This window comes from Schistocerca americana, chromosome 1 (assembly GCF_021461395.2).
Source record: "Schistocerca americana isolate TAMUIC-IGC-003095 chromosome 1, iqSchAmer2.1, whole genome shotgun sequence".
In the NCBI taxonomy this organism is placed as follows: domain Eukaryota; kingdom Metazoa; phylum Arthropoda; class Insecta; order Orthoptera; family Acrididae; genus Schistocerca; species Schistocerca americana.
This window is the reverse complement of record NC_060119.1, coordinates 1,002,372,799-1,002,397,862: the sequence shown is the minus strand read 5'-3', so window position 1 is coordinate 1,002,397,862 and position 25,064 is coordinate 1,002,372,799. Positions and strand designations below refer to the sequence as shown.

The window sequence follows — 25,064 nt, the reverse complement described above, 5'->3', positions numbered from 1 at the left end:
GGTGTACATACAGATGAGAATCTTAATTGGAAGATTCATATTTTGGATCTCCTAAAGTGACTAGGTTCAGCAACTTTTGCAATTAGAATAATTGCCAATTTGGAGGATGTAGAAATTGTTTCCCTTTTTTGCCCTTTGCTTGTTACCTTTTCCCAGTGCCCAGAGTCCTTTTCCTCCCTTAGCTTACATAATTCTAAATTCGCAATTTCTAATTCAGCCTTAAGGGCACAAATCTTTGCCTCCTGTTCCGTGATTTTTGTGTCCTATCCACATAACCTACACTGCCATGGAAGAGCCTCATTATCTACCCTTGTTTCCTCTCCGCTGCACTCGCCTCAATGAAACTACAACCTACAGTCTATACAGAACACCCCCTCTTTCAAATTTCTACAGCAACCTCCACACTTGTCACACATGGTTTGATAGTAAAACATAACACAAAAGCAGAAAATAACTTCAACAACACAATAGTTTTGTAACCTGTACTAATACGTAACTAAACACTAATGTAAACAAACTTATAAACTTGCTTCAGAAACTTTTAATTAACCTGTCAACAAGTTGTGAGGATACCTTCTAGATCGCATGTTAATGCTATGCATTGTGTTCTTTCTTGGGTCTTCCGGGTTTATCAATTTGTGAATGTGAGTGGATAAGAAGGATAATGCAATGATTTCGAGCAGCTGAAGTGGAAAAGAGAAAGAAGTTCAATAATTTCGATTAACTGCAGATGTAAATGAAAAGTATAAATTAAATATATTATCATATGAAAGTTGACAATACTTACCACATAAATGAAGACATCCAACACAGAAGCAACATCTTTGATATAGGCTTTGGGTGTGAAGAACAAACCATCAGCTAATATTTTCAGAGCCAGTTCAAGACTCATGAAAATAACAAATCCATATTCAGCGATTTGGAGAGCTGGAGTTTCCATGACTCGATATGTTGGTGTTTCAAACATCATTGAAATGCATGATAAGGTGGTAACACATATCATTACCCAGTCAAGGTATGTAACCAATCCAAGAAAGTTGCTTCAAAAGAAATAACAAGCATTAAAATTATTTCTTTAGCCACTATATTTTGTATCTGCAGTGCAATAATAATATTAATAATAATAATAATAATAATAATAGTAAAAATCATCATAATAGTAATAAACATTTTAATGGACTTACTGAAGTCTCTTGTATTGTACTTTCCTTTCCTTTCCTGTCAAAGGATCTTTCAGCCTGGCATCATAGCGAGCATAAACTATAAGCTGACACGCTTTGCGGAATTTGCTCTCTCTTGGGACACAGAACAATGGTGTATCAAAGAAAGGATGATTTTCCCGCAAATCATCTTCCCGCTGATTCCTTAAATGAAAGAAAACACTAATTAAGCTGAAGACATAAAAACTATTTTACATATTGCCTCCTCAACTACATGTTGTTAAATATGGTAAGGAAAGTTCTGGCAGACCGCAAATAATTTAGGAGTAAATGAGACTAATCATTGAATAACAGAAACTCCCCCCTCCCAGACACACACACACACACACACACACACACACACACACACACACACACACACACACACACCACTAAAAACATCACACACATTCATGCCCAAGGCAGGATTTGAACCTGCGACCGTAGCGGTCGCGCAGTTCCAGACTGAAGTGCCTAGAACCGCTCGGCCACTCCGGCCGGGAATTCAAGTGGTGCTTGATAAGAATGACACAGAGGTGACTGTTGGGAGCAGGTGACAGGACAAGGGAGAGGGAGTCTGTTGGGCCGAGAGTGGAGTTGCAGTGGGTTAGCAGAGATTCATGCTACAGGATTACAAGAGTAAAGAACACTCGTTCGACCTATACTTGAGTATTGCTCATCAGTGTGGGATCCGTACCAGATCGGTCTGACGGACGAGATAGAGAAGATCCAAAGAAGAGCGGCGCGTTTCGTCACAGGGTTGTTTGGTAACCGTGATAGCGTTACGGAGATGTTTAATAAACTCAAGTGGCAGACTCTGCAAGAGAGGCGCTCTGCATCGCGGTGTGGCTTGCTCGCCAGGTTTCGAGAGGGTGCGTTTCTGGATGAGGTATCGAATATATTGCTTCCCCCCTACTTATACCTCCCGAGGAGATCACGAATGTAAAATTAGAGAGATTAGAGTGCGCACGGAGGCTTTCAGACAGTCGTTCTTCCCGCGAACCATACGCGACTGGAACAGGAAAGGGAGGTAATGACAGTGGCACGTAAAGTGCCCTCCGCCACACACCGTTGGGTGGCTTGCAGAGTATCAATGTTGATGTAGATGTAGAACATGTCATAAGGATAACTCTTATCTTTGTAGTTCATAAAAACTAGTGCTGGAGAGAAGGATGCAGATGGCACAGGTTTTTGACGCAGCCACTGAACTTAAAAATATTGTGCTCAGTGGCATATCACAACAAAGGCAACTCCATTCTTGGCCATGCCTCCATGTCATTATTATCAAGCATGGCACGAAATCACTAGCTTCGGTACTCGTGTCACATTGCTATCCCACGTACCTGCTGCCTCTCTCTCCTGTATTCCTAGGCTGCAGACCGACTGCCTCTACAAGCAACCAGTTACCCCTTCCCATCTCCTCCTCCTGCTTGCTGCCTGTTTGTCTTTCTACCCATCCCACCCGACACAACTAATCACCCCAGTCTATGTGCCAAACTGCAATCCCACCATTGTGTGTTCAGCCAGCACAAGATAGTGGCATTTGTGTGCGTGTGTGTGTGTGTGTGTGTGTGTGTGTGTGTGTGTGTGTGTGCGTGTGTGTGTGTGTGTGTGTGTACGTGCGCGCGCTCGTGTGTGTACTTTAGTTCGTCAAATGATTCATCTGAAAGAAACAATTTTTCCTTCTTTTTTGAATGCCTCTCAACAACTCACGCCTTTCCTGTTTGGTGATTGGACTTTACTCTTAACATGTTGTTAAGTCCCTTTTAAGCAGATAGGTGTAAAATGACAAATTTGTTTGAAATTTTCTTTGTTCACTTACTGATCTATTTACATTTTCACACAATATTGTATCATCATAATATAGCTTTAATAATTTTGATGAAACGAAACACATCCTCAGGCATTATGAAAATGAAAATCAAGAAAATAAATTCAAGAGTAAATCACTGGACAGGTAGGAACAAAGACATTTTTAAATGAATCCTGAAATGTCAGAATGAAAGGCAAACTAGAAAAATCTAGAGAGGAATGCAAAGCAATGTAATCTGTGTGGTTATTTTTATGGCCAGGAATTGTATAACAAAATATTGCCTGAAAGACTACATTATAGAGTAAGAAGGAACATAAATTTAATAATAGGCTAAGTAAATGACAGCAAAAAATGGGTTAAAAATGAAGCAGTAATCTATGAAAAAATGTTAGGATTTAACATCCAGCTGATGACGCAGCCATGGAGACACAGCATTATAATGGACTGGCATAAGAATTAAATCAGAGGAAGGAAGATTTGGGTATAACATATCATCAATGACATGATTGAGGAGATGGAACATTAGTTCAGTTTGGGGATGGATGAGGAGGAAATCAGACATTTCTTTTCAAAGGAAACATTAAGATCCCCAGTAGAAGTCCAGCGTCTAGTAATTGTTCCACCTTGCTCTCTGTGAGATGAAATAAGATGCGTCCATTTCTAACCACCCCCCCCCTCCCAGTAATTCATATTATTAGAATTATAGAAACTACTGAAAATCTACATCTATGTGGGAAGACAGTGTGACATAATTATCTTAACTCTCCTCTTATTAACATCAATATGGTCAGATCCATTACTGTTCATCTACTTTATATTAGTACACATTTGTTACACTTATTTCAACAAGGACTTTAATTGTGAGTCCAGTTTATTTCAATGTTTATTATTTCCTGTTGGTTGTAAATCAAGAGGCAAAACTTAAAAGTGAAATAAACCAGATTTTCATTTGAGCTTCCATGTTCATGATGAAATTAATTTTAAAACAAATATTTTTTAATCAGTTACAAATATTATCAGAAATATTTAGCTGAAAATGACATACTTAATATATCATGAAGGAAAATTCTTTCAAGTTTACTAATGCGTGTTGTGAAACTAGGGATAAAAAACATTGTAGTGTACTAATACGGCTTGTGGGCCCTATTATATAAATATTAACATAATTACAGTAAGGAGAGTAAAGAAGAGACAGTGTTGTTATGAAACTGGGTTTTTATTGAACAATATAAATGATAAATTTTGGGGAAACCACTGTTTGTTAACACTTACAGCACGGTGCCCGTATGCCATACGGGCACGGCCGCCCTGACGTTGGCGACGGCGCCCGTATACCGTACGGGCGAGCCTTTATTTGGCTCCGTAAGCGCGTTTAGTGCGTCTCCGAAGCAGCTCCGTCAACTAATGTGGAGGTATATCACTCTTCTTCCGCAAGAGGCAAGCAATTATCGGCTATCTCATCCTGGGAGCAGCTGTGAGCACTGCAAAGACGAAGTTACCTGCAGTTGATTCACATCGTGGAAATATCGCGCAACGAGTTGACGGAGGCAGAGATCTTAGATATTCTTTATGTAGATGCAGGATCTGAAGTTGACGATTCTGACAAAGAGGATTTGTACTCTCAAGACGAAAGTACAAGTGACGATTCAGCTACGTATACGTCTCAATTGTTCATAAAGTGAAGAGTTCATTACCGCATTTTGTAGTGTTCATTACTTCACTTGCATTTAGTACCTTTTAGTAGCAATCTTAGCATTATTTTTTTTTCTATGCAGACAATGGTACAGACCATCAGTCACCATCTGTGGTACCTGGTCGTGTGTGGCTCACTGAGCACAAAGAGTAAGATTGGTCGGAACCAGATGGTCAGCCAGCACTGCCGGATTTCCAGAAAGTAGTCGGCATAGCATCGCATTTTTCAGATGCCACTGAGGAGCTTCAATATTTTAGTTATTTCTTTGATGACGACCTTATTCGGCTCACCAAAAGTGAAACGAATCTGTACGCTGGTAACGTTATTACGACAATGAAACACAAAGGTAGCTGTTTGGCATAAGTGGTCTGCAGTAAAATTGCAAGAGATTTACTGGTCTCCCAGTATTATTTTGCATATGTGCGTCGTCAAATTGCCAAAAATCAGTGATTATTGGTCAACAGACACGTTTCCACAGACAGAATTTGCGAGCAAATTGTTGAGTCGCGATCGATTGTGCGCTACATTGTCGATGTTACACTTGAATGACAATGCTACGTTCATTAGCAGAGGTGAAGAAAAGCATGACCCACTTCACAAAGTGAGGCCTTTGTTTGATTTCTTTGTGAATAAAAGCAAAATTAGTTTTTGTCCAAGCATGAATCTGACAATAGATGAGGCAATGTATCCCTTTCGTGGTAGAACAAGCTTCAGAGTTTACATGAAAAACAAACCCAATAAATATGGAATAAAATTGTGTGCTCTCTGCGATTCGTCAACTGGTTGTATGCTAAACTGCGATGTACATACAGGTTCCGCAGGCACTGTTGACTACAGTATCCAGGGCCTCTTAAAAAGATTGTGTTCACAGTACTTTGGCATAGGACTGCGATGTACATACAGGTTCCGCAGGCACTGTTGACTACAGTATCCAGGGCCTCTTAAAAAGATTGTGTTCACAGTACTTTGGCATAGGACATTGCATTTATATGAATAGGTACTACATCAGTCCATCTCTTTTGGACATGTTATGGGAAAATAAAGCTCTTGGAGTGGGAACTGTAATGAAAAACAGGAAAGGTTTGCGACGAATATTTGAAACACTAAAACAAAAAACAAAAAAAGTTTTTCAAAGGAAACACCATCTCTTGGCAGTGAAGTGGAAGTCAAAACGAGATGTTTTTTGTCTTTCCACAAAGCATAAGTCTACCAGCACTAGTATTCAAATGAGGGCCAAAGGTGGAATAGCAGAAATTGTAAAGCCAGATGTTATTATTGATTACAATAAGAATAAAGCTGGGGTTGAAGAGCAGATCAGTTCTCCAGCTATTATCCGTTTGCCCGGAAAACTTTGAAGTGGTGGTAAAATCTGTTTTTCCACTTGTTTATGGTGTCAACTGTCAACTGTTTTATTTTACATAAAGAGAACACTAGCAAGAATGTATCCCTAGTAGACTTTATTCACAGAGTGGGGAAGAAATTGGCTGAGAAGGGAGGAAATATTTTTCAGCAACAAGCCGCTTAATCCTCACAAATTGAGAGGACATTTGCAAGGCACTTTCCAGAGAAGGTCCCACCCACTGCAAACAAGGTGAATATTACTAGGTATTGCAAAGTATGTTCAGACAGGGGGTAGAAAGAGACGGGTAAGCGCATTAGGAAGGAAAGTAGATGGTGGTGCAAGGACTGTGGCGTTGGCCTTTGCGTCCCACAGTGTTTTCAGGATTTTCACACAAAGGCTAACTACATCTGGACTATTAAAATACTCTAGTTTACAGGTACCTGCAGTTAGACAGTCCAGTGATATTTTGTTTTAAATTTAGATACAGTAATAATGGCACTACTCAAGAGAGAGAACATGTAAATTTTTTTTATCCACAATAGTTTTGTGTTTTCTTTTTTTAATTATAACACCCATTTGTATTTTATATTGTAAAATAAACTCACGTTCACGTAAAGCTCTTACGTTTTCCTTTTAAATGATGCAAGAACCATATTCCTATCATTTTTCTGTTTTTTGCAATTTAATTTCAAACATCCATTAAATATGCCAGTTCACAGCCAAGTGCTGGGTGTAAAGAGGGCAGTGTTGAAAGTGTTAAAACTTTTCAAATTAAATTGCAGTACTACTTTGGTACAATTAGCAACATCAAATCACCATCTTTAATATTTAATATCCTGTTAATATTTAATATTTATTGAAATCTGTCCATTGTAAGAGGAAAAAACTACTATAATAAAGTCGGCAGTTAAAATAAAACTGCAAAAATATAATAAATTTTAAAAATAATGATAAAAGGTTGTTCAAATGCAAAAGCTATTCTAGTCGGTGTGGGCAAAATATCAGACAGAATGGATCTCATTTCAGTGCATTATTTTAGAAGTCATAGCCATGTCAGAGTAATTGATTAATACGTTAATGTCCAGGATGGTACTGAGAATGAGGTCAACATCAAGGAATGTGGCATGAGATATGGAATAGGACCATGTGAAATTTAATAGGGAGATTGTATTTAGAGATCCAAAAAATTTCGCCATGAATCAAGATCAAAACCTTTGAGAAACAAGAGCCTGGCAGAAGGTTCATGGGATCTGACACTGGACCCTGCTACAGCTACTGTGGTTCATGCCACGCAACCTAAGCTAGTGACACCTCAGTTGGTATAGCTTTGGCACTTTCAGCCGGCGCATATGCATGAGCACCAGCCAGCATGTAGAGGCTGCACACAATACCATGGCCAGTAGATGTGCAGACAGCAGGGCATGCCTGGGGAGAACGGTAGTGGTGGGGGTTGCAGAAAGGCAATGTAGGGGAAGTGCCATTCTAAACTAAAGCTTACACTTGGATTTTTTGTAAATATTAAGTGGGCCCTCTCCAGGCCAACACTTGCATGGTGACCATTCAGAAAGATGTCATCTCTGATTTGGTTGGTATCTATGAAGAATTCTGTCAAAAATGCAGCGATTTATTTTCTCCTGACTTGTTAACCATTTGTAACATTCAGAGAAAAATCAAGAGAGGCGAACTTTGAGTAAAACCTATATATTTCTCTCGTTGCCATCTTAAAATTTGCTTCTTTTGCTAAAATACAGTGGAGTTTACACAAGCTCATATTACTAACATGTTATGCAGAGGCAATTGCATGAGAATTCTGAAACAGTGTTTTATTAAGTGAGGAACTGAGGAAAAGTAAGGTCAGTATCTTATGAAAAAGCACATCCTCAACACAAAATAAATATGAAATGCCTTCTGTTATGTTGTTCCAAAAGCCATAGAATTTCTCATTTCACAAGCTATCAGTTGCCCTTAAAAATTACATACTTTCATAAAAAAAAAAGTCTTTAGTTAGTGGAATAACATGTTAGATCATGAAGTGCTGCATGATGACCATATGGCAAAATACTCTTCTCTTCGCCTTCTATCATTTGCCAAAATCTCTTTTTGATATCTTGAACTGTTTATGAAACTGTTGTTAGTCTGTCTTTATCGCTGGTACAGTGCAATCGCAAATGAGAGTGCTACGTCAGATCAATTTTCTTGAGATCAGTAGCAGACTTTCACCTAAGTCTACAGAAAAATTCAATATGTTAGCTCCATTTCAAAGGTAGATCCAGAATTCTGCAACGTAAGTTTGTAGCACCTATGAAAAAGCCATAGAGATCAATGCTAAAAATTCCCTGTTTTTACATTTCTTCCCTGTGAAGTTTATTTGATTCTACATTCTTACTTGACGTCTCACTTGACTTCATCTTGTTTTCTTCCTATTGATACTTGATGTGACTGTATGAGTTATAAGTGGCACAAAAAAAAATCAGTCAGTCACACTGTGGGTAATGGCCACTGCAGACAGGGAAGACATGAGAGAGGAAATGCTGATGTAAACCACGATTGGCACTGAAAACATAACTTGCAACTTTTAGCTTCACCACACAATAATGATGGGTCAAGTACATTTCACACAATTTTTTCCAGGAAGTGATGTAATTGTGACTGTGAAGGTGATCAGGAAAGAGGTTATCAATTTGCCTATCGCTATAGCATCAAGTTTATGGATGTGTTAGTGACAGGACAGTTTAGGAGATGAAACTTCCTGGCAGATTAAAACTGTGTGCCCGACCGAGACTCGAACTCGGGATCTTTGCCTTTCGCAGGCAAGTGCTCTACCAAGACAAGATACCGGCAGAAGTAAAGCTGTGAGGACTGGGCGTGAGTCATGCTTTGGTAGCTCAGATGGTAGAGCACTTGCCCGCAAAAGCAAAGGTCTTGAGTTCGAGTCTCGGTCGGGCACACAGTTTTAATCTGCCAGGAAGTTTCGTGTCAGCACACACTCCGCTGCAGAGTGAAAATCTCATTCTGGAAACTTTAGGAGATGTTTGTGATTGCGCAAAGTGTGAAATATTTGTGACAAGGAAAAATACGAATGTTATTCCCGAATGAGATTTTCACTCTGCAGCGGAGTGTGCGCTGATATGAAACTTTCTGGCAGATTAAAACTGTGTGTCCGACCGAGACTCGAACTCGGGACCTTTGCCTTTCGCGGGCAAGTGCTCTACCATCTGAGCTACCGAAGCACGACTCACGCCCGGTACTCACAGCTTTACTTCTGCCAGTACCTCGTCTCCTACCTTCCAAACTTTACAGAAGCTCTCCTGCGAACCTTGCAGAACTAGCACTCCTGAAAGAAAGGATATTGCGGAGTCATGGCTTAGCCACAGCCTGGGGGATGTTTCCAGAATAAGATTTTCACTCTGCAGCGGAGTGTGCGCTGATATGAAACTTTCTGGCAGATTAAAACTGTGTGTCCGACCGAGACTCGAACTCGGGACCTTTGCCTTTCGCGGGCAAGTGCTCTACCATCTGAGCTACCGAAGCACGACTCACGCCCGGTACTCACAGCTTTACTTCTGCCAGTACCTCGTCTCCTACCTTCCAAACTTTACAGAAGCTCTCCTGCGAACCTTGCAGAACTAGCACTCCTGAAAGAAAGGATATTGCGGAGTCATGGCTTAGCCACAGCCTGGGGGATGTTTCCAGAATGAGATTTTCACTCTGCAGCGGAGTGTGCGCTGATATGAAACTTTCTGGCAGATTAAAACTGTGTGTCCGACCGAGACTCGAACTCGGGACCTTTGCCTTTCGCGGGCAAGTGCTCTACCATCTGAGCTACCGAAGCACGACTCACGCCCGGTACTCACAGCTTTACTTCTGCCAGTACCTCGTCTCCTACCTTCCAAACTTTACAGAAGCTCTCCTGCGAACCTTGCAGAACTAGCACTCCTGAAAGAAAGGATATTGCGGAGTCATGGCTTAGCCACAGCCTGGGGGATGTTTCCAGAATGAGATTTTCACTCTGCAGTGGAGTGTGCGCTGATATGAAACTTTCTGGCAGATTAAAACTGTGTGTCCGACCGAGACTCGAACTCGGGACCTTTGCCTTTCGCGGGCAAGTGCTCTACCATCTGAGCTACCGAAGCACGACTCACGCCCGGTACTCACAGCTTACAGGAGACGAGGTACTGGCAGAAGTAAAGCTGTGAGTACCGGGCGTGAGTCGTGCTTCGGTAGCTCAGATGGTAGAGCACTTGCCCGCGAAAGGCAAAGGTCCCGAGTTCGAGTCTCGGTCGGACACACAGTTTTAATCTGCCAGAAAGTTTCATATCAGCGCACACTCCGCTGCAGAGTGAAAATCTCATTCTGGAAACATCCCCCAGGCTGTGGCTAAGCCATGACTCCGCAATATCCTTTCTTTCAGGAGTGCTAGTTCTGCAAGGTTCGCAGGAGAGCTTCTGTAAAGTTTGGAAGGTAGGAGACGAGGTACTGGCAGAAGTAAAGCTGTGAGTACCGGGCGTGAGTCGTGCTTCGGTAGCTCAGATGGTAGAGCACTTGCCCGCGAAAGGCAAAGGTCCCGAGTTCGAGTCTCGGTCGGACACACAGTTTTAATCTGCCAGAAAGTTTCATATCAGCGCACACTCCGCTGCAGAGTGAAAATCTCATTCTGGAAACATCCCCCAGGCTGTGGCTAAGCCATGACTCCGCAATATCCTTTCTTTCAGGAGTGCTAGTTCTGCAAGGTTCGCAGGAGAGCTTCTGTAAAGTTTGGAAGGTAGGAGACGAGGTACTGGCAGAAGTAAAGCTGTGAGTACCGGGCGTGAGTCGTGCTTCGGTAGCTCAGATGGTAGAGCACTTGCCCGCGAAAGGCAAAGGTCCCGAGTTCGAGTCTCGGTCGGACACACAGTTTTAATCTGCCAGAAAGTTTCATATCAGCGCACACTCCGCTGCAGAGTGAAAATCTCATTCTGGAAACATCCCCCAGGCTGTGGCTAAGCCATGACTCCGCAATATCCTTTCTTTCAGGAGTGCTAGTTCTGCAAGGTTCGCAGGAGAGCTTCTGTAAAGTTTGGAAGGTAGGAGACGAGGTACTGGCAGAAGTAAAGCTGTGAGTACCGGGCGTGAGTCGTGCTTCGGTAGCTCAGATGGTAGAGCACTTGCCCGCGAAAGGCAAAGGTCCCGAGTTCGAGTCTCGGCCGGACACACAGTTTTAATCTGCCAGAAAGTTTCATATCAGCGCACACTCCGCTGCAGAGTGAAAATCTCATTCTGGAAACATCCCCCAGGCTGTGGCTAAGCCATGACTCCGCAATATCCTTTCTTTCAGGAGTGCTAGTTCTGCAAGGTTCGCAGGAGAGCTTCTGTAAAGTTTGGAAGGTAGGAGACGAGGTACTGGCAGAAGTAAAGCTGTGAGTACCGGGCGTGAGTCGTGCTTCGGTAGCTCAGATGGTAGAGCACTTGCCCGCGAAAGGCAAAGGTCCCGAGTTCGAGTCTCGGTCGGACACACAGTTTTAATCTGCCAGAAAGTTTCATATCAGCGCACACTCCGCTGCAGAGTGAAAATCTCATGCTGGAAACATCCCCCAGGCTGTGGCTAAGCCATGACTCCGCAATATCCTTTCTTTCAGGAGTGCTAGTTCTGCAAGGTTCGCAGGAGAGCTTCTGTAAAGTTTGGAAGGTAGGAGACGAGGTACTGGCAGAAGTAAAGCTGTGAGTACCGGGCGTGAGTCGTGCTTCGGTAGCTCAGATGGTAGAGCACTTGCCCGCGAAAGGCAAAGGTCCCGAGTTCGAGTCTCGGTCGGACACACAGTTTTAATCTGCCAGAAAGTTTCATATCAGCGCACACTCCACTGCAGAGTGAAAATCTCATTCTGGAAACATCCCCCAGGCTGTGGCTAAGCCATGACTCCGCAATATCCTTTCTTTCAGGAGTGCTAGTTCTGCAAGGTTCGCAGGAGAGCTTCTGTAAAGTTTGGAAGGTAGGAGACGAGGTACTGGCAGAAGTAAAGCTGTGAGTACCGGGCGTGAGTCGTGCTTCGGTAGCTCAGATGGTAGAGCACTTGCCCGCGAAAGGCAAAGGTCCCGAGTTCGAGTCTCGGTCGGACACACAGTTTTAATCTGCCAGAAAGTTTCATATCAGCGCACACTCCGCTGCAGAGTGAAAATCTCATTCTGGAAACATCCCCCAGGCTGTGGCTAAGCCATGACTCCGCAATATCCTTTCTTTCAGGAGTGCTAGTTCTGCAAGGTTCGCAGGAGAGCTTCTGTAAAGTTTGGAAGGTAGGAGACGAGGTACTGGCAGAAGTAAAGCTGTGAGTACCGGGCGTGAGTCGTGCTTCGGTAGCTCAGATGGTAGAGCACTTGCCCGCGAAAGGCAAAGGTCCCGAGTTCGAGTCTCGGTCGGACACACAGTTTTAATCTGCCAGAAAGTTTCATATCAGCGCACACTCCGCTGCAGAGTGAAAATCTCATTCTGGAAACATCCCCCAGGCTGTGGCTAAGCCATGACTCCGCAATATCCTTTCTTTCAGGAGTGCTAGTTCTGCAAGGTTCGCAGGAGAGCTTCTGTAAAGTTTGGAAGGTAGGAGACGAGGTACTGGCAGAAGTAAAGCTGTGAGTACCGGGCGTGAGTCGTGCTTCGGTAGCTCAGATGGTAGAGCACTTGCCCGCGAAAGGCAAAGGTCCCGAGTTCGAGTCTCGGTCGGACACACAGTTTTAATCTGCCAGAAAGTTTCATGAATGTTATTGTTCATCGTTTGACTTACAGAAATTTAAGCTGTCCTCTTAGGTTCCTGTCTCACCACACTCTTGAGAATCGCCACACATTTGAAAATATCACGCAAATCCTTATTTCATCCTTTGTTCTCTAACCAGACAGAAATGTTCAACAACATCACATATTACAGAACATATTGTATTATGATCATAACGAAGTGATAACAATGCTAAGTTGAAAAAAATATTTGCATGTAGCAGGTTGTAAACCTATACCCTCTAACTCAGCTAATCATGACATTATCCATTATGCTACAGCTTACTCATCTAAAGGTTGTACTGTGCATTAGTTATCATAAAATATGTTGAAGCCTTACATCACTGATGCTTTCACATTTAATGATAAGTGTGATGTATATGTGATCTGGTACTTTCAGTGCACCGATGCTTTACATAAATATATAAATGGTATACATATGTAACACACTACTAAGGAAATGAATAATTAAAATGCATTCAGTTCACACAGGGGTCATTCACAAGTGCTCACAAAAGTTGACAGTCTAAATCTCATTAGTGAGATCACCGTTGCGGAAAGTAGTGTGAAGCTCCATCTGCACTGCCACTAGAAACATGTTTCTGTTGAAATCATTATTTTCTACAGTGTTTCACATCTGTTTCTGACTTTATTTATTGTCTTTGTCTCTGTCCACACTGGCAGCAAACATTTCCCAGTATATTTGCATCACCTGCAATGCTATTTGTTATATTGCTTTTGTATTGTCTGCCTTGTCATGTACAGAGATGAGGAAATTGTAATATGTGCTGTTGCATTGTTAATATTTTTCATGCAACCAAAATGAAAGATGATGTCATTGTTCACTCTTTTTTTTATCTATTTAGCGTGACTTCTGACTTGAAGGCCATAAATATCTCTCAGTGTTTTGTAGTTTTACAGAATAAGGTTGAGTTTATCAAAAAAATTTATAATTGTTTTTAAAACTACTACAGTGGAACCTCGATTACCAAGCATCTCCCATAATGCGCAGTTCGCATAATGAGCAAAACAAATTGTAAAATAATGACTTGCTTAACTAGTGATGTTTCGCAAAATGTGTGACGACGATTTAGCGTGATGTCGGCAGCCGATCGCACGTACCAGGAGAAACATTCAACAATATGAACACCTTTTGTTGTCAGCACTGGCATACGAACAACGTCTTTAGTATGTACTGCAGTCTGGGTGTAGTGCTCACCATCTTAGTGTAGCTTGTGAGCACACATTTTTCTCACCTTGGTTTCACACAGTATTTATTTGAGTGCAAATTTTAATGATCTTTGTTCAGATGTCCCACCTTCGTAGAAATGTCCCTGAAGATAACGCTGCAAGAAAAAACCATAAGAGAAAGAAAATGACCTTAGAAATGAAAAGTAAAATCACTTGGGGGGGGGGGGGGGGGAGGGGGGGGGGGAGGGGGGGGGGGTGAATTAACGAATGGGGCGTTAGTGTTGCTGATTTAACATACACATACAATCAGTCTACATGAACTATTTGCACTACCCTCAAGAACAAGGAGGAGATTACAGAGAGGGGGAGCAACAAAAATAGCTAAACAATGGTTTCATATTTTGGATGATGTCGAAAGGTTTCTCCTTATATGGACAAATGAAAAGCAATTGAAAGGTGACACTATTAATGAGAACATCATTGGTGAGAAGGCAAGAATGATTTTAGCCGACCTCATTAAGAAGACGGCAGCATCATCAGTGGCCAAAGAAGTGTTTAAGGGAGCCATGGGTATTTCGAGAAGTTTAAGAGAAGAACCAGCATCCGCAGCATTTTGAGGCATGACAAAGCAGCCAGCTCCAACACAAAAGCAGCGGAGACCTTCATCAGCAACCTCAGGGTACTCATAGATTCTGTGGGTTATATGCCACAACAGGTTTTTAATTGTGATGAGAAGGGCCTATTCTAGAAAAAGGTGCTGAAGTGTATCTTTATAAATGCAAAGGAAAATGCCCAGCCTGGTCACAAGCCAACCAAAGACCATCTCACACTGCTATTCTGCACCAATGCAAGCGGTGATTTGAAAATTAAACTGCTGCTTGTTTACCATTCAGAAATTCCATGAGCCTTCAAGAAATGTAAAGTCAAGAAGTTCAGGTTAAATGTGATGTGGAGGCCCAACAACAAGGCTTGGGTGACACTTGATCTTTTTTGTGATTGGATCAATGAAGTGTTTGGTCCTCAGGGAAAAGAATATTTGCTTGAGATGAATCTACCACTCCATGTCTTGCTTGTTACGGATAATATTCCTGACCATTCTCCACGCCTACAAGACTACCTCCTTGAAGAATTTCAATTCATCAAGAAGAATTTCAATTACTCGTGGTCCAATTTCTGCCTCCCAGCATGACTCCATTACTGCAGCCTATGGACCAGCAAATTATTTCAAATTTCAAAGCAAGCAATGACGAACGACATTACTTTGTTTTCTTTCTCAGTATTCTACCAAATATAGCAGCAGTTTTCTGCAGAGCATCTTGTTTTATTGCTGTTCTTGTACTGCTTGCTTCATATATTCCACAAGCAGCCATCAGCCTGGTACAATGATAAAAACTCGACGGTCTGCTACCTCGCTCACAGATTTTTTTCTTTCTCTCCCGGAAACATACATTTGTGCTATGCATTGGTGACAAGTGGTAGCCGGCCTGAAACATTGTTTCCTTACGAAACTTACTGGCAGATTAAAACTGTGTGCCGGCCCGAGAGTCGAACTCGGGACCTTTGCCTTTTGCAGGCAAGTGCTCTACCAACTGAGCTACCCAAGCACGCCTCACGACCCGTCCTCACAGCTTTACTTCCACCAGTACCTCGTCTCCTACCTTCCAAACTTTACAGAAGCCCTCCTGCGAATCATGCAGGACTAGTACTCCTGAAAGAAAGGATATTGCGGAGACTTGGCTTAGCCACAGCCTAGGGGATGTTTCCAGAATGAGATTTTCACTCTGCAGCAGAGTGTGCACTGATATGAATCTTCCTGGCAGATTAAAACTGTGTGCCAGACTGAGACTCGAACTTGGGAGCTTTGCCTTTCGCAGGCAAGTGCTCTACCAACTGAGCTACCCAAGTACAACTCACGCCCTGTCCGCACAGCCTTACGTCTGCCAGCACCTCATCTCCTACCTTCCAAACTTTACAGAAGCTCTCTTGCGAACCATGCAGGACTAGCACTCCTGAAAGAAAGGATATTGCGGGGACATGGCTCAGCCACAGTGTAGGGGATGTTTCCAGAATGAGATTTTCACTCTGCAGCGGAGTTCAAGTCTCGGTCCGGCACACAGTTTTAATCTGCCCGGAAGTTTCATATCAGCACACACTCCACTGCAGAGTGAAAATCTCTTTCTGGATTGTTTCCTTATATCTGTACAGACACTGCTACAGACAGATGTTTCCACGTTCCAAAAGATGTTTCCAAATGGTGTCCACATAAAATAGCCAGAAATATGTTTCAAAAACATGTTTCGAGTTAGTGTGTGCTCAGCTTGAAGTTTACTCAATCCAATTAACTGCCAGTGGCTACAGAACACACACACACACACACACACACACACACACACACACACACACACACACACACACACATCAAAATATTAGATTCCAGCACCTTTCACCATACTTCAGTTTTCGGTTTAATTCGCCATGAAACTTCCTAGCAGATTAAAACTGTGTGCCGGACCGAGACTTGAACTCGGGACCTTTGCCTTTCACAGGCAAGTGCTACCTAAGCCCGACCCACACTCCGTCCTCACAGCTTCACTTCTATCAGCGCACACTCCGTTGCAGAGTGAAAATCTCATTCTGTTAATTCACTATGTTCACCAATTTTTGCTTTTTCTGTGTGTGACAAAGGAAAGGGGTAAAAAAATGTGAGTTTTGATGTATAATTTGTGGTTGTAGCATATCGAAAAACAGCTTGATTACCTTGTACACAGATATCAATTTCAATTTTTTGATGATTTTTTACTTGCTGTTACACATCTGTGACTTTTTCACAACTGATGAAATTCATGACCACAAATTATTGTGTAAACATTTTATTGTACATTTAATTTTCTTCACTTACACAGATTTTATGCAATGTATTGGTGTGGATTACAATTTTTAATCATATATGCCAATTACATATGGTTTTGCTCGTATTTTGAGGGTCTAATGTTTTCCTCGATTCTGCATTTTCCTCGATTTTGTGGCTTTTAAGGCTGGGCCTCAAGAAAATGTAAAATAAGGCTTTCAGTGTAGTACATAATATGCACCAATAGCAAAATCATGGTGACTCCTATTTTTCATTGAAAACTTTTTCAAATTTAGCAAAATGACTTCCTTCCATGTAAATATTACAAATACGATTGTTAACAAAATAATGGACACACCATCATGAAGCTCTGACGTACACAGCTAAAAGTAAAGCAAAAATGATTTTTTTTACTGAATAATTTCTGTAAAATCATTTGAGAAAGATTCCAGAGTGTGCACCTTGATTCAGTCATTGCCAAGCGGCCGAAAGGCAGCAGGCACTGTCGGCATCCCATTCCAAACAAACAAATGAACTCACCAAGAGCTTTGGATAAAAACTGATCACTGCACATTGACCACCATATCCTGCTTGGAGTCTATTGTCTCTAATATTTCTGATGCTCCTGGTCATGGCTGTATTCAGTGTCCATCAAGGGTATTCTTACTTGATGCCATCAAACCCCAGTGTCGGTAGCCACCATGTCGGCATGAGACCATTTCATCTCTTTCTTTGTGAGCTCCCCACTGGGCAATGTTTCAGTGTTTCAATCTATGGTGTTGCTGCAGGATGAGCTTCATTTACATACAGCATCTGCCTGGGCCCCACGCCATCTTGCTCAGTAGGATTTTGGTGAGACCCCTCCGGAAGCCAACTGAGGTGGATCTGATGTTGCTACAAGAGCTACCACTGCCATATTGGCAGATACAGAGGCCATCACAGTTGACAATAGAGAATGTAGAATGAACCAGAACTCTCTTAATAGTCTTTCTTCCTTGCTGCAATCCCTGCTTGAGTTGTATAATTTTCATTGCTGGGCAGGAGGGAAGTTATAGCCTGGCTGGAAGGTGGTGATGATGCTGAGGAAATAATGGAGTAAAATGTTCATTTCTCCAGCAGAAGGGCACTGGCTGGACACATATTCCACGGTTGATAACTCCTATGTAGTTGCGTACTGTTGTGTATCAGGTAAGAGGTGCATGACAAATACCATGAGACGCTGGCACCACACATGCACACCCACTCACCTGGCACCCCTTTCGTTCAGTGCAGCAGCCTCCAGATGGCACTCACAAACCTGACCCTTTTCCTGTTACATGCCATTTTCTTCTGTGCATCACATAAAACCACCAATATAGTGGACAGCTGCCATAGGAAGCGCTGTCAACTGCAGACTACATGGGCGGTCATGGAAATTCTTCCACCGACAGGCACCAAAACATGACATGCCATGGACACGGACACGGACACAGACACACAGATACATGAGGGGATACACATGGAGATGAGAAGACATGGAGACATGAGGTGGGTCATGCACAAGGGGACATGCGTGGTGGGACAATTCGGTTCAGTGCCTGCAGCCTGCTCAGTATAGTGCTCTGAAGTCTACCTTCCCACTTAGCAGTCACTGTTGATGGAGAACTAAACCCATTAACACAGTGTCTGTACATTCAGTTATTATGACAATTTCATTGAGTGTCAAGAGACAGCACAGTTATTTAGATTTCACTCAATTAGATATAGGAAATCAAGTGCCATTCATCACACAGTATCAAAATAATATACTGTAACACAATCTAAATAAACATTATTCGTTATTTCTTTTTGTGTTGTCACATTTCTGTTAGAGTGCGCCCTGTCAGACAAGTATTTATAGCCATAGCATGTAATAGGCACCTTGGTGGAACCATAGCCAGGAAACATGATGTTTGGGCTGTATTAGGAGTAGCATTGTTACTACAGTCACACCTCATATAGTATTGGCTATATTACATACAGTGCAGAGATTCCATGCATGTATGTATGGCATAAGATCCTACCTAGTAACAGACCATTAACTACTAATAGATTGGGCTCCTCATTATGCTTACCAGACCGCTAAGCTACTAACAGATTGGGCTCCTGATTATGGTTATCAGAGAAGACAGAACAAGTTTGTATGATGTGCTTATTGTGAAGCAGATATCACCGATGTTTAAGATGACTGGAATTTTTACTGGCTGTTACACTGCACTTGAAATCAATGGAGTGACTATGATACGAACTAGGGTTTGCTATGATTGGAATCTCTTCTTTTTGTTTTTGTTACAGAGTCCCAGTGACCTTATAGACTTGTTTTGTGCAATTTTCTTTAGTAAATAATGCCTTGCACTGATACAACACTTAAATTTGAGCTAAATAGGGAAGTAAGGAAATAGAAGACAGATTGACCTATTAATGAGCATGACTGCTTATTGCACTAAAAGTATTAAGATTAAGAAAACTTGAGACATAAGAAGAGCACCTACTGCTAAATTTTTATAATACCAACTTAATACTAATTAGTGAACATCTCTTGGGTACGTAACATTTAAGTCTGCTTCACCAGACCAAAAATGCCAATAACTGTTGCTCTTCTGAAGGGTCTGGAAGATGCTGCAGACCTCTAAACAGTTTCAATTCCAGAGTTTCCTTTCCTAAGTGTTTTTCTGATACAGCTTTAATGCTGGACTCTTGTGGGTTTTTGTGTTGTTATCTGCTCAGTTTACTTTTCACGTTATCTTCATGATAATGAACACATGCACTTAGCATAGGTCACTGCTGAAAATTCATGTCTTCCAGCATACATTACATGAGTATTGGTAATTCTGCAGAGAACTTACAGTAGCTATCTTTCTTGGCATCTCAGCAACATTTCTTCATTCAGTTTGGTTCAACCTAAGATTAATGGCACCTACAAAATATATCAAATTCCACTTATTACAAAATACCACTCTGGACTGGGAACTCTTAACCTGCTATTTTGCAAAGATTATGGCTTCCTTTACTCATGAACTGAAAATACGTCAACACTTCCTAAAATCATTTTCAAACTGCTGAAATTGTCTTTTACCATCCACTAGCTCTTCACAATATCTCCACCAACCTACAATAGCCCAAAGATGCGTTATAATCACATAATTTTAATCTGAAATGCAAAATTTTATTCGTAGAGTCATCCAGCACCAAATAGTCCAATTTCTTTTCGCTTTTCTGCCCATTTCAAGTAATCTTTAAAATCTCTGAAAGATAGAAATTCAGTTGTGTTTTCTAATTTGTGGATCAATCAGTCTTCACTTGCCTCAATTTCAACGAATAAAGAAAAATGTAATATGTAACTCACACAAAATTATTGAACTTGATGTTTTCTGACATGTGCATAACACTGGCATATTCTCACTACAGTGAGATATGAAAAATGAGATTCTAGGAAGATGTTTTCCAATGTTAGCTTTAAATTAATGAAAGCTATGAAAATTACAAGTGCAGCACTTGATGTACTCCACTTACCTTCTCATTTCTGCTTGTTGTCGCTTTGCTTGCAGTAGTTTAATATCCAGGTCCTGAGGTCTGCTACGAGATGAACTGACTCTATTCATTGCTCCAATGTCTCCATTTTCCATTAGGTGTTCATACGTTTGTTTCAACTTTATTGAACCACTGCGAACACTTCTCCTAATTGATCTGAAATGACACGCCACACACATGAGAACCTCAATGTATATAAAAGTGAAAAACATTTTATGTATACATATACTTTTCACATATTTAAAATATGCAGGCATATTATTATTACATAGCCAAACTTGGATTATTTTAGGAGCATATAGCAAAATAAGAAATACACACATTAGTATAAGACAACTAACAGTTTAATGCCACATCCTGAATGCTAACTGCTAGTAATGATCCAACACAATTGTGTTTACAATGGATACATACTTATCTACAGAGAGCTTCATTTATTCTGAGAGATACTGAACTTGCTTGTTTCATATGAAAACTTTTTCTAGTAAGGACAATGCACTGACAAATATTATGGGAAGGTGCAACATAACATTCAGAACATAAAACAAGAGATATCTTTGATAAATCATAACACTCTAGTTTTTTTAACTGCATTCCAAATTTACATCACAGCTACAGAAAAGGAAAGACAAAAGAAAACCAAATTTAAATATATAATCTGTATTCAGATATATGAACAGAATGTACTTCTGAAGCATGTCTCAACATGTAACGGTCAAGAACAACAATATCCGACCCTTAACAACAAGAAGTTGCTTTCTTGGAAAACATATAATGACAATAAGAAACAAAAATATGTAAAAAATGACACGTAAAAAAGGCACATGACACCTTAGATACTGCTTATCCTCAGAAGTAATTTAAAGTGAAGACTGGCACGAACATCCCAAGTCTGCTGCTGATATTCATGACAAAGTCATTACTCTCTATTGTCAAATACATCACTGAAGTAGCCAGGACTCCCTAAAGGCATACATTATGAGAATCATGGAACAAAGTGTGTGTATAGTTGATTGAATGAATGAATGAAATGACATTTAGGGAATATAAGCCAATAACATAAAATACTAATTATTGGGAAATAATTCTGTAGTCCCTGACTTGCTTATAGCATACACAATACTCACACCTCTTCTATACCAACCATGCTATTTATACACATTACATTCATGCCGTCATCTGTCTCATTATTCAAGAACATAAAACCTATTTATTTTGAAATTATATAAACTTTTAATCTTGAATTTACAGTTATATTGCTGTATAATTGGTAACTGCTCTTATCTTTCTTTACCAAAGTACTCAGCTCTTAATCCTGAATTTTTGAGTACTTATAATGTCCGAATGAGCTGAATAATTATAATACTGGTAGATATCTAACATATAAAATCTCTCGGATTTGTGCCATTTACATTTGATTTGGCAGAGAGGGTTGGAAAACTGCCAAGAACACTAAATAATTTTAATTAAAGATTTTTCTTTCCTGTATGACTTTCTGACATAACTTTAAAACTGAACTCTTTTCAATATTTGTGTTGCTATTTGCTTAGGTTGAATTTCCTGTGCTCCACAAGTTTTATTTATGACAGTGAATATATGTATGTTTGGTCTGACTAAACGCTGTGAAGCAGCAGCATTTGGTAATAACTTCTTATAAAAGAACAATATAACTTACATTAATCTCCTACTGAGAATCCACAAGCCTTCCAGAATGTAAATACACATGGATTGCAGAATGTTATATGAATACTGGTTTCTTTTCAGAGAACTTTCACATAAGGTCCATGCACACCTTTTCACAAGAAATTATGACATCATATGTAATTACACTCCAATAGTTGAAACAATGATTCTGACAGACAAATCTCTGACAGCTGCTGCTAAAAATGCTGTCCCAAAGCACCTTTACCTTACCCAAGTATACAGTAAAATTTTGAACCTTTCAGGTGATCTGAGGTGTTACCAAACTAAATTTCCTCATTCACCAAACTGCCTCTTCATACTGATAGTGGGTAGTCCTCATCACATGTATTTATTTTTCTCAACTGAACGTTCTACAATGTTCTACACTATCATTACATTGTCAAACAAAACAAGAATTATTTGAGTCTCAATAATAATATTCAAAGCATTACATTCTATTGTTTGTCAACAGATTACAGATGTAAAGCAGAATTCTTCATACCATATAGCTGCTGAATTATGACGGACACTGCATATAAAGATAGTCATTTACTGGTCACATGTTCAGGATGAGGGAATCGTAACATAATATATAACACATACAACCATAAAAAGAGCTGCTACAAATAAACCACTGTTAAGGTTTGGTGTTCAGCATTAACAATGATGAAACTGTTTGAAGAATGGCAGGAACACAGTAATGATGTGTGGCATAACTGTATGGATCACTGCAAGATTCCTGCTTAAAAATGCAGAACAGTTCATCAGCTGGTCTGTGGAACAACTAGGTAACAACAAGCAGGGCCCATAGGGTGTGTAGAAACTACTGCATTGTTCAGACCCATAGTCATATCACAGAAGGCACAAAACATCTAACAACAACATATTATTTCTCTGTTACTTCTGCCACTCTCCAGGATGTTGGTGGAACCTGCTTTCAGATTAGTAATAGGGGTATGCAGGAGTAGGTTTAATAATGAATAAAAAAATAGGAGTGCGGGTAAGCTACTACAAACAGCATAGTGAATGCATTATTGTGGCCAAGATAGACATGAAGCCCATGCCTATTACAGTAGTACAAGTTTATATGCCAACTAGCTCTGCAGATGATGAAGAAATTGATGAAATGTATGATGAGATACCAGAAATTATTCAGGTAGTGAAGGGAGATGAAAATTTAATAGTCATGGGTGTCTGGAATTTGACAGTAGGAAAAGGAAGAGAAGGAAACGTAGTAGGTGAATATGGATTGGGGCTAAGAAATGAAAGAGGAAGCTGCCTGGTAGAATTTTGCACAGAGCATAACTTAATCATAGCTAACACTTGGTTCAAGAATCATGAAAGAAGGTTGTATACATGGAAGAACCCTGGAGATACAAGAAGGTTTCAGATATATCATATAATGATAAGACAGAGATTTAGGAACCAGGTTTTAAATTGCAAGACATTTCCAGGGGCAGATGTTGACTCTGACCACAATCTATTGGCTATGAACTGTAGATTAAAACTGAAGAAACTGCAAAAAGGTGGGAATTTAAGGAGATGGGACCTGGATAAACTGAAAGAACCAAAAGTTGTACAGAGTTTCAGGGAGACCATAAGGGACCAACTGACAGGAATGGGGGAAAGAAATACAGTAGAAGAAGAATGGGTAGCTTTGAGGAATGAAATAGTGAAGGCAGCAGAGGATCAAGTAGGTAAAAAGACGAGGGCTAGTAGAAATCCTTGGGTAACAAAAGAAATATTGAATTTAATTGATGAAAGGAGAAAATATAAAAATGCAATAAATGAAGCAGCAAATAGGAATACAAACGTCTCAAAAATGAGATCGACGGGGAGTGCAAAATGGCTAAGCAGGGATGGCTAGAGGACAAATGTAAGGATGTAGAAGCTTATCTCATGAGGGGTAAGATAGATACTGCCTACAAGAAAATTAAAGAGACCTTTGGAGAAAAAGAGAACCACTTGCACGAATATCAAGAGCTCAGATGGAAACGCAGTTCTAAGAAAAGAAGGGAAAGCAGAAAGGTGGAAGGAGTATATAGAGGGTCTATACAGGGGTGATGTTCTTGAGGACAATATTATGGAAATGGAAGAGGATGTAGAGGAAGATGAAATGGGAGATATGATACTGCATGAAGAGTTTGACAGAGCACTGAAAGACCTAAGTCCAAACAAGGCCCCAGGAGCAGACAACATTCCATTAGAACTACTGACAGCCTTGGGAGAGCGAGTCCTGACAAAACTCTACCATCTGGCGAGCAAGATGTATGAGATAGGCGAAATTCCTCATACTTCAAGAAGAATATAATAATTCCAATCCCAAAGAAAGCAGGCGTTGACAGATGTGAAAATTACCGAACTATCAGTTTAATAAGTCACAGTCGCAAAATACTAATGCGAATTCTTTACAGACGAATGGAAAAACTGCTAGAAGCTAACCTCGGGGAAGATCAGTTTGGATTCCGTAGAAATGTTGGAACACGTGAGGCAATATTGACCCTACGACTTATCTTAGAGGAAAGATTCAGGAAAGGCAAACCTACGTTTTTAGCATTTGTAGACTTAGAGAAAGCTTTTGACAATGTTGACTGGACTACTCTCTTTCAAATTCTGAAGGTGGCAGGGTAAAATACAGGGAGGGAAAGGCTATTTACAATTTGTACAGAAAGCAGATAGCAGTTATAAGAGTCAAGGGACATGAAAGGGAAGCAGTGGTTGGGAAGGGAGTGAGACAGGGTTGTAGCCTCTCCCCGATGCTATTCAATCTGTATATTGAGAAGCAGTAAAGGAAACAAAAGAAAAGTTCAGAGTAGGTATTAAAATCCATGGAGAAGAAATAAAAACTTTGAGGTTTGCTGATGACATTGTAATTCTGTCAGAGACAGCAAAGGACTTGGAAGAGCAGTTGAACGGAATGGACAGTGTATTGAAAGAAGGGTATAAGGTGAACATCAACAAAAGCAAAACGAGGATAATGGAATGTAATCGAATTAAGTCGGGTGAT

General features: G+C 40.7%; 1 protein-coding gene across 1 annotated transcript in view; it reads right to left on the bottom strand.

Annotated features, from left to right (window-relative positions):
* The window catches only part of LOC124548715 (sodium leak channel non-selective protein), a 436,855-nt gene that overhangs the window by 144,678 nt on the left and 267,113 nt on the right, over positions 1 to 25,064 (bottom strand). Inside the window, exons 16-18 of the mRNA XM_047125188.1 lie at positions 20,357 to 20,530; positions 1,185 to 1,364; positions 788 to 1,040 (exon numbers count right to left, since the gene is read on the bottom strand). Of these exons, the coding sequence (XP_046981144.1) occupies positions 788 to 1,040; positions 1,185 to 1,364; positions 20,357 to 20,530 (607 nt within the window). The remainder of the gene's footprint in view (positions 1 to 787; positions 1,041 to 1,184; positions 1,365 to 20,356; positions 20,531 to 25,064) is intronic.